Source organism: Amblyomma mixtum, chromosome 7 (genome assembly GCF_055824585.1).
Source record: "Amblyomma mixtum isolate Tamu chromosome 7, ASM5582458v1, whole genome shotgun sequence".
NCBI lineage: Eukaryota > Metazoa > Arthropoda > Arachnida > Ixodida > Ixodidae > Amblyomma > Amblyomma mixtum.
The window spans coordinates 70734693-70745803 of NC_143018.1; the positions used below are offsets into that span (position 1 = coordinate 70734693).

General features: G+C 47.4%; 1 protein-coding gene across 1 annotated transcript; it reads left to right on the forward strand.

The window, feature by feature from the left end:
• The first annotated feature begins 2943 nt into the window (after positions 1-2943).
• LOC149336416 (TNF receptor-associated factor 6-like) lies at positions 2944-10193 on the forward strand. The gene is made up of 2 exons (XM_089554711.1): positions 2944-3586; positions 9171-10193. Exons 1-2 carry the CDS (start codon positions 3497-3499, stop codon positions 9972-9974), a joined length of 894 nt encoding a protein of 297 aa, XP_089410837.1. The 5' UTR covers positions 2944-3496; the 3' UTR covers positions 9975-10193.
• The last annotated feature ends 918 nt before the right edge of the window (positions 10194-11111 follow it).

Consider the following 11111-nt stretch of genomic DNA (forward strand, 5'->3'; position numbering starts at 1 on the left):
TCTCAGACGCAACTAGAAAACTAAGCGGCAGATGCCCTTCAAAGGAGGCTGTCCAACCGCTAATATGATTAATCCCCTGGGACCTTTTAAAGGGACATCAAAGGAGGTGGCAGCTGAAAGGGATTTAACCACGGCCCAATTGAATTAACCGCGACGTCATGAAAATTGGTTTACGTCATTATCTGGAGAGCCCCCTTTGATGCCTATCTGCCGCTTCGTTCTTCAGTTGCGTCCGACTATTATGTTTATATCAATACAGGACAGAGAGAAACAAGAAAGGAAGAGATGAAGCCACTGGCGGCAGTCTGATTGGTTTGGCTATAATTTGGAGTGTTTAATCGTGCAGTGATTTTAGCTTCCGTTGACAAAGCACCGTGGGTGATCTTGGCGCCACAACTAAGATAGAAGTCGGTGTCGAACTTAAGCAAACATTGCCAAAACTTTCCTTCAGCCCCTGGTGCTGCGTCGCAACAGGAGCGGCGCATGCGTGGTCTTCGTGGTCCCTTGATGGGCGAAGCCAGCGTATAAGGCACGAGCTAATTTCTCTCCTGCGAAGGCTGAGCAAGACGCGCCCAAGAGACAAGCCAAATAACACGAAGATAAACAAGAAAGATACTAGGCTAACCGAAAACACGTTTCCGGCGGCTTCAAAAGATATTTCCTTCTTCAACCATCCACTCAATCTATAGCAGGATGCAACTTAATGAAACAGCAGTTAACACTGGGCTACGGTGCCTGGCGTCCTGTATTACTCCGCTAGCCAATCACAACAGTAAACGAAATCATTAGGGGTGTGCGAATAATCGAAATTTTCGAATATAATTCGAATATTATATTTTTAGTATTCGTATTCTATTCGAAATTCGTGTTGTTGAGAATATTCGACACGACGCGGATATTCGTATCTAGCTGAATATTCTATTGCGAGCACCGGCCTTCATTTCTGTCCGCAAGTCCTATCGACAGAGACATAACAACATGGCGGCGCCCAGAGCAATGCGTAACGTTGGGCCATGCAGTAGCTGACTGCGCTGGTGAGCTTCTTTGTGGCTATACCTGCGAAGCTGGTATAGTCAGAGGTGTGCCCGAAATACCTCGCAATACGAGCCAGTTCAGTGCCAATCGAGAGGGCATTTTCTGTGGCTGGAGAAGTCGTTTCGGCTAGAATGGAACTACTTCTGCCTGAACATGTGGAGCAGCCGGTTTTCCTTCGCGGCAACCTTTTATATTCATCCCAGCAACGCGCTTTTGTGCTTATGGCAAGCTAGCCTTGGTCAATGTTGTGTACTAGCCATGTTCTCTGATATTTCCACTCTTCTAAGAACAATGTTCGAGACTTTGATGCTTTTTGTGCAGCCACACACAGCTTTTGTGCTCATTTCATCACTGACAGTTGAACTGTGAATGTTCCTGGGTGCTCAAATAAATGTTTTGTAGTGGTTAAATGCGTCTGTCCTTGATTATTCGATATTCGATTCAATATTCGTAATTCAGTATTCGTATTCGATTCGTATTCGAAAAATTTGATATTCGCGCACCCCTTGAAATCATCTTTTTTAATCTTTGACTTTGAAAGAAGCCAGAAATAAAAATTCCAGAGCTTTTACTTTTTTTTCCTTGTGATTAGCTTATTGTCGAAGTAACAAGGAAAGTTTAACAACGGACTACTTTTTTGTCATGGAGCTAACCCTCGCGGATCGATTGACATGGTAGACGACAGTGCCTTTTGTTATTTTTCAGCGTATTCTCATTGTCCTCGCTCGGCAACCACTTCAGCTATGGTGGGAGTTCAAGTTTGCTAACACCGTTCGAGCAATCCAAGGGAAGGAAGAGAAATGCCTCATCTGAGAACTTGGCTGGCGTTCGAGTGTGCTTTTGAGGAAGAGGAAGGCTTTATGTCGTCTATAAAGTCATGGAGCAGACTCAATCCACCTTCTGTCGCACCGGCTAATCCGCGTCCTCGAAGGAACTCACGATGTTGAAGAAGGAGCAGCGTGTGACTCTGAATTCATGAAAAGCAGTTTACCAGTACCTCTCAAGAAAAAAGCATTTGAAAGCTGCATAGCACCAATATTAGCTTATGGGGCAGAAACGGGGAGGCTAACGAAACCTGGGCCGCTTATATCGCCCGGTGAATTGCGAATGGATTAGAGTTCACATTCGTCGCGGCTTCTGTGTCAACTTCGCTGTTTGTTCGTGCCAGTTTCTTCGCAATTGTCGCCTCATCAATTGCCATATTCTGGCTTGTAGCGGCAGTAGCAGGTACTCGCTACGCTGTTATGGTGCCGACATTTGCATTTATCACACCTTTTTCTGATTTCTGATTCCGATTCTCGATCCTTGCGGTTCTCAACCAGGTAGGCAGGTTGTGGTGACATCAAAGGTCACGCGACTTATCTCGACCGCTCATTAATTTACCTATCACAATTGATAGGTTGTGGTGACGTCACAAAGTCACGTCATCGCTCTGGGCAAATAAGCGTATTTCGTGACACCGGACATTAGCGGGGTTTAGGTGCGACGATAACTCTATTGCTATCGCGTTAGGAGTGTTGAAGTTCAATTAAGGGCAGAGCAGCAAGCTATGAAAAAAAAGGATGAAGTATCGTCAAGAGACGGGAAGAGAGCTGTGTGGGGTGCGGAGAAAACGCGTGTTAATCAATGCCGAACGAGAACCGGCGAATGAACATGCATTCCAGTTGAGACACACACTTGTACAGCCGGCCTTCTGGCGCGCGTGACGGCCGCTTTTTCGGCGCTCCTGCACTTTGTGACGATCAAACTTGGGGAAAGCTCAATATTAAGCAGGAGTTTAGTAAGCCTCTGCTTAAATTTGATATCTTAGCAAGTTTGCGCCGTCATGAACTGCAGCAGCACGGAAAACGTGGCCGTCACGCACGCCAGCTAAAGATTTGACCCGCTGTACATGCCAACATGTCTCGATCCGGCTGCATTCTTATGACAAAATTACTTAGCGTAAATATGTGGCTTTGCTTTAGTAGGTAGGCCATCGGGTTGATTTTTTCCTACGCGAACAAAGTAAGGCTAAATCACAAGCTCATGCCACTGTGACGCACGCATATATTGACCCATGCGCGCAGGAAAACGGTGGCCTGAAACTGCGCGTAGCTTTACTTGCAGTTCGAGATATCGCGGGTATATCTACTTACTTCCTGCGTCTGTGCGCAATGCGGCGCTCTTTGGCGTAAGAAGAATCGGTGCCCGTCTTTCTATGTTCATTTTCTGACGAGGCTGAAAAATCTGCGCGATCTAGTTATGACCCGTGTCACTGGCGATAAACGATTTTTTTGTGTGTGTGTTCACAGGACTATTTCCTGAAGGACATAGCATCACCCGATGTGCAAAGCATCATGGTCGTCACGTGACTGCTGTTGCACATAAAGTAGGCGAAGCACGTAGCGCGGTGTACTGATAGGCGTCGCCGCCAAGCTGACAAGCGTGTGTGCTGAAGCTCACGACCTTTAGGATCAAGAAGATGGGTTCGCCTCATCAGAATGCGATGCCTGTGCAGGACGACGACGTGAAAGAACTGGCGTCTGCCTCCGCCAGTAGTGACCATGAGGAGGTGGGTAATGATCGTCATATAGCTTCATTTCGTCAACGATCTATTAATGGTCAGATCACCGAGTGGTGTCTTCTCTTCTTCTCCTTGACCTTGAGGATCCTTGAAGTGGCATGTTGGGACTTCCAAAACCCTATGCTCGGCGCTCTTTTCTGTTTAAGAAGGTGGATGGAAATACCAAGTTCTCGTGTCCAGCGCTAGCGTCGCGTTCTGTGGCCTTCATATCTCAAAGACTTCTCAAAGACGTCTCAGCGGCATCTCCACTGGGGCGTGGCAGTGCGCGTTGCAAGCTCCTTGTCCCGCACAGTCGTTTGTAGTACAACCCAGCAACCAATTTTCGGGCGCATTCTAACGAGTATCGTCCACGTCAGTGGCACGGCCTCCTAGAAAGCAAATGCCTCTACATTTGTCGTCACGCATCTTGGCGCCCGTCGCTTGCTGAGTGCTATGTTGTAAATTAATGCCGCGGTAAAGTTAACGGGGAAAAGTGGGTGACGTCACAAGAGGTGTTCAGAGGTCTTTTTTTTTTTCGGGGAGTCGACATTGCCGGTGGGCTATTCGTTGCATCGTTTTTAATACGCCCGATATGCCTGCAGTGGTGTGAGAAACGTCTCTTCTCAAAAGCGGAGCTGAGCCTTAAGATGCATGATAGTTCTTTCTGCTGTATTCTTGTAGTTTTCAGGAAAATCTTGTGCTTTTATAATTCTGCGCTTCACACGATCACAATCCAACGCGTAAATAGGTGGTCGCATGCCTTACCTGGCCAAAAATTATGAACTAACTTTTCACGTACCCCAGCATGGTGCCACTGCAAAGCTATAAACGTAATACGCCTTCATACATTTTCTACATAACGGATCAGGAAAGTTATCTCCTAAGCGTGTTCCATGCATATTTCTGGCCGCACCTGTACATAGTCGCAGCTGTATTTGATTCATCTCTGAAGCAAAGACACCTTTATTACAATCACCAAATGCTTGAAGCCGACCGTCCGTGAGTGGTTTCGGCGCGTGCTGATGTCGATCGAGTTCTAGCTACGACTCAAGGAGCGCCATGGGAGGATTTTTCTTTTCTTCATTGTAGAGTAAAAAATGTAGACAGATGTTTCACATATCCTTTAATAATCGGAATTCACTTGCTCGCAGAGAGACTGAAGTGGTGCTGATGCTAGTGTCGCCTCTCTGCTTGGTAAAAAAAGATCTTCAAGTAGTTCATGTGCTAATCTACGCTTACTCCTCGTTAGAACCTTTATTTCCTCACGTCGTTGCTGTCAGTTTTTATCGCTGTCGTCATGGCAAGAGCGATAGTGGGCGGGTGCACTCTCGACCGAGTCCTATGCCTTTCCCATCGATCTTTTGCGTTCACTCGCATGCTCATTGACACCACGCCCAGTTTGGCAGATATATACTGATGAATTTTGATGGCGCGAGGGTATCTGTGGCCAAATAGCGCCATGGCACAAGGCATTTTCCTTTTACTCGAGATGGGGTCAAAGACCCACTTAAGTATTTCACCCTAATGAGCCCAGCACCAGACCAGGGGAAAGCTTGTAGCCATTGTATCACCGGTGGGTACCCGGCGGCACTGGGGATTGAACTCCAGGCTATCATAAATCAGGTAGCAGCATCCCACCGCTGCCACCAGTTGTTAGGGCTCGAAAGTAGAGTGGCCGGTTGTTGCATCACCAAGGGGGCTCGTCCGGGATGAGGAAACGGTCTGAAGCTTCGAAGGTTGGGGAATCTTGGGGGTCAAACGACCTTTTGGAAATTTCCGCTGTTTAATCCGCCACCGTTATCATCGCGGGTCTCAAATTCGGTCGTAACAAGGCTGTGAAAGAGGGGATCTCGTAGGCCACGCTCGTAGCCCACGGCCGTGGCGCACCGGAAGTACGGCTTTGCGTGTTTCCTTCCACAGCCTAAATATGCAGGGCCACCATTGCAGGCTCACCTTGCTGCAGGTCTTGGTCAATTTACAGGCTGCTCAAACGCCGTACTTGTTGCCAACCATTTTTCACCATGAAATACCAATGAAACAGCAAGCAGCCTTTTATTTCGCGTGAACGGCTTGCGTCCGTCATCTATGCGCCTTCATTTCACGTCCGTTATGTGCTCGCTTTTTATGTTCGTTATGTTATGTTATGTGGTCGTTGTTTTTTTTTTTACATTTCTCCTTCAGTGCCGCCGGTACTCAAGTCTTCCCGCTCTCGCGTGCGCAGTTTGTAGGCTAACCCGCCGTCACGAAGAAACGTGGTAGAACACGAGACGTAAAGGCCTTCATTTCGTTCTAGTCAGCTTTCGTAGACGCCCTCGGTTTGCGGTACACTCTAAAAAAAAGGTAGTTGAGGTTACTACATTTTGGGGTAGTAACGACTGTCACATATATGACTACCTAGGTAGTAACTGTACGTAGTAACTGCAAGGTAGTAACATTTACTACCTCTCAGTAGCTGTACGTAGTAACTGCGGGGTAGTAACATTTACTACCTCTCGAGAGAAAACACCTTAAGAAATAATCTAATGACTTTTGACATTAGAATCTTATGCATATAAGATAGTAATAGTGCAAAATAAGAGCCAAAATATAAAAAAAAACTAAGCAAAAAAAAAATTGCCTGCTTTCAGTACGATTCGAACCGCCGACCTTTGACTTTCAATCCTCAAGTTGTCCCTAACCTGTTTCTATCCTACCACGCTAACCACTACGCCACGCCACCATACATTAACTAGTCAACTTATGTGCCGTGATATGTGCAGCCACAGTTGTTTCTTGTTCTTTTCATTGCGTGTAAATGTAGCAGCAGCATCTACATTCTCGCACGGGACAACAATGTTGTTGAGAAGGACCTTTCAGTGGCTGATGGCCAATGACATAAGGAAATCTTCTGTGTTAACGAAAAAGAGTCTCTGCTGAGTTTTTATTGTCGAAAGACATGAATACCCGACTTCGTGGTGACTTTCTAATGTGTCACAAGGAGTGCATGAACATGACATCAGAAACTCAACGCCCATTTTTGTGCATCTTGTAGTAAACCAGAAGGAAAAATGAGCACAAGTCAGGCACAATAGCTTGGGGTTGGTGAAAAAGTGCAATTAAGAAATTAAACTAAAGAATGGAACACATACGCGCTGCGTATATTGTATTGAAAACAAAAAACAGCACTGGCAATTTTGTTAGATTTGCTGCCAATTAGGAAACTCTTTTCATTATATAAAAACATGGGGCATTGAGTAGCAATGTCACCGGGAATGTTAGTATACCTACATGTGCATATTCCGATCATCCATTTCCAGATCAAGGTAGTAATGAATACTACCAGGGTTATAATGAGGTAGTACAAGTGTAGTAACTGCCAAAAAACGTAGTAACAGCAGAAGTTACTACCTTGTTATACTTAATTTTCTTTCGAGGTAGTAACAAGGTCGTAGCAACATAGTACATAGGTAGTAAGGGTTAAAAAAAGGTTGTAACAGCAGCCGTTACTACGTTTTCACTACCTTTTTTTCTAAGAGTGTAGTTATCGGGAAAGGTAGTTAGTTATCCGGTTCGGGTGCACTTAAAAGCTTGGCGCTGCTATTGCAAGGGAATAGGCGCTCGCGTACACGGAGTACACGGTTTCGTCTTTTACCGACAAACATGTGCACTGATGGTGATACTAGCTCCGAAGCGTTCCGGGCATTAATGGCACAGAGTTCGAAACGCTTTGCGTCAGTGCAGACGATGTGCGTCGCGCTGGTTTTGACCAGACAGCGCGGCATGCGTAGAGTTTCGCGCTGTGTTTGATAAGGCGCCGGTGCAGGTCACGCGCCAGCTTTTTCGTTGCTTCTATTTTTCTTCCCTGTGGTAATTGCTTGCTGGAAAAACGCGCATTCCTGAAACAGGAAGGAAAGCGTTTGGGGCTAAATCGCAGTGTGCCAGAATAAACAACGTTCGACGAAAACTTGTACATGTGATGCACTTTTAGCTACGCTTCAGCTGGCGTCCGGCCGCGCCATTTTGTGACAGCTCCGCGCTTTTGACGACGGCTTCTTTAAATGCTGTCGAGAACGATCACCGAGGCTCGGGGGGCATGGTTGAACGAGGGGTTGAGCGAGTGGGAGAAGTTTTGTTTTTACGACGAGACCTCTAAAGCATCCGGTTAACGCTCTGATGGTGCGGCGCGGGAACCTGTGCTTATTTTTTTTCGACTCTTTAGAAAAAAAAGGAGGCCAGTGAAACCTTACGTCGACAACAGCTGATAGCAACTGTCGTACTTTGTTAAGGCTCGCGTGCCATCGCCTGCCTGTCAAGATGAGCCACAGGGAAGTCATTTTTTTAGGTAATCGGGTTACTATCGGGCACTTCTTTGATAGTGCGCTCGCAATTATAGTGGCCACTCCGCGCATTTAGGCGTTGTGTGTTTTTCTGCTTGGTGTTGGTCGAGCAACCTGCCTACCATGTCGGGTTCGAGCTGAATAAACCACTAGAGGCTGCTCGCGAAGGGAACCCGGGCCGCGACCCAGCCCAAGCCACGCAAATCCCACCGATGGCAGCACCTGCCATAGAAGTGCAGTGGCGTATCGCTTGTCCGCTGCATCACTGCGCCAGGAGTAGTATAAGGACTGCCAGAGATCTATGAATCTAAAGGAGAGAATGATCAATAGAGTTATTAACCCATTATCCCTATCCAAACAACAGCCTTCCGGGAACACTGGTTTTCACTTCCGTTCCGGTGTTCAGACCCAAATTGCTAACGCACCTAATTCGCATTTCACCTAACCCACAAGTCCTAACTGCACAAATCGACAATCAATTTTTTTTGTCTAGTTTTGCACCCACAAAATCGGCCCCCGCGTTACATTCGAGTAAACGCGGTACAAAATTGGAACCGGTAGCGGTTTTTCCAAGCGCGTAAACCCGCGACCTGTACCACGTGTCAACAAAAATAGCGCAGGAACAGAACAAGGACAAGCAAGGACACACACGCGGGCTATTAGCGCTAGTGTGTGTCCTTTCGTGTCCTTGTTCCTTCCTTCCTGCGCTATTTTTGTTGACATGTGTTACCAACAAGCCCAAGCTGCCACCTTAATGTACCACGTGGCGGAGCGCAACAGTCGACCACTGGAACAAAAATTCCCTGCGAGAGGATACCGAACTGGTCTTAAAGCTTGCATCATGTCGTGTCCCACATGACGGACGACGTATCATTACGCTGGCTACTGGCGCAATCTGATGGCAAAATTCGGCTGCTTGGTATGTGGTACTCTGCATTTAATCTCGTTAACGAAAGCTTATTGTTTTGTGCGCTGCGCGGCCGTTTGAGTTATTTCAGCTTTATTTGTTTTAACGGCGAAAATGGGTCAAGTCTGTTTGCACGGAATCCAAAGAGCCAAGTGGCAGCCGGGATCCTGCTGTCAGTCTGCTGTCTACACGCTCTTACAACACCTTTTAGTATTAAGACGCATCGTTATCTTCGAAAGGTTTAGCTCTTTTTTTTTGCGCTATCATTGCGCTGAACGAGACCGACTAGAAGAATTGCGTTCACACTCTCGGATGGCGGCACTTCTGCAAGTACTGCTGATGCTCAAACTCATGCCATTCACCTGCGCAGGTGTTGCAGGCCCAACATTTCGGACCTCGGTACACCGTGCGGGGATACGACTCCTTCGTCGACTGCCGCCCACTCGTTTTCGTTGATCCGCTGCCCGATACGCGGGCATGTTGCCTGTGCCATGACGTGCTGCCGGTCCAGTATCTTGCCCCGTGCGGCAATGCTATATGCGCCAGCTGCCTGGATGCTACCACCAAAGAGGCCAACGCCCAATGCAGGGAAAGAAGGGTGAGCACCTGCCCCGAAGGCGAAGCCAAATCCCGTATGCGTGGCGTCAACTTCAACGCGAAGGACCTGGGGACTCTGCACGTCTACTGCCCTAACATCGATTACGGCTGCACGCACCGCAGTGAGCTTCGGCACGTTGAGGAGCACTTCTTGAAGCACTGTACCCACCACCCGAAGATGTGCTTCCGTTGCGGACGGCTGGACATCCGGCCTTGTGATTTCATGGTGCACATATGCAGCTGCAAAGGATGCAAAGACGGAGCGAGCAGCGACGACCGCCAAGGCACCCTTGTCCAGCATTTGCTCTCCGAATTGCCTCCGAGTCAGACTCTCGAGGAGCACTTGTGTGCTACGCAGGCCATTCTGGCCGAGGTCTGTGAGAGCGGTGGAAAGGTGCATCCTCGGCTCATGAAACTCCTGAATCAACTGTCCGAAGACTTCAAAAAGCTTCCCGATGTCTCCGGGACTCGTGAAGTTGCTAACGGAGGGACGCTACCCGATGGTCCCGACAGTCCCGACAAAGGCTGTACTAGAGGTGACCGCCGCTTGAAGGACCTACCTGTGGGGAAGGAATAGAGTCAATCAGCCGGGGCTCCTTCCACGTCCGCTGCGCTCCCATGTTAGAGCCAGTCTTCGTTTGTGTCGACTATACGCCCGAGACCTTCCAACACAGAGACGCCCGAGGTCACCTTGTCTTTGCTGCTCACTGAGCAGTTTCAGCGCCCTGGCGCCATTAATATAATTTCAAAAGCGCGCCATTCTGTTCTGCCTTTATTGTAAACCTGTGCGCGAAACTTTCAAATCTATAGGTCCGTTATTACTGCATAAGGACAAACTATTCTTTTCAGTATGGTTCGGCCTCTTCGCAGTTTGCATGCCAATGTCTATTCGTTATGATTATTCTTGTAGCTTCCTGTACATTGTTCCATTGAACTAACAATAAAGGTCCCTTTGATCCCTGAATCGAATATTTGCACTTATTCTCAGTCCGTAAAGCAATCTAATTCGCAGCCACTCCTCGTAGGGAGTAGAAGGCGCTGTTATGCGTATTTTCTTGCGAAAGCTGGAATCTTGGCCACATTTACCCGCGTAGTATAGGCGTACATCCTGATTATTCATAGAAATTTCAAAAAAGTCTTATCAATTGCGGTGTAAGTTTTTACCTGTGACATAAATTTACCGTCAATATTCGCTCTATATTTTCTTTACCGAAGGGCGCGATCGTTGCACCAGTAAACTGGCTATAGTATCTACACAAACTCGTAGAATAAATTGATTAGGAAAGGGGAGGAAGTGTAGGGTAATAAATCTTTATTTCCGTTAACGTCCTGCATGCGCATAGCATTTTCGCCACTGTTTTCGATGGGCATGCCCTTAAAGGGCCACTGACCAGGGTCCGGACATTTTTGAAAAACAAGCCCACTGCATAGATGAGGCATCGAAGATAACCTCTGCAAAATACTAGAGCCATGCGCGCCCCAAAAAGCTGCGAAAATTCAAATCAAAGCCCGCTCGTTCTTTCCTTAACAAAAACGGCCCCGCCCCACTACTCTGAACCCCGTTGACATCATGGGGGTTACTTTCGCTAAAGGCACTCCATTAACACTTCTTTTTGGGCGAGTTGGTGCATACTTGATTTGAAGAAAATAGCGCCAGAGCATGCAAACTACGAAAAGACAAGGACGAGACACAAAGCGCTAACTCACAACTAAT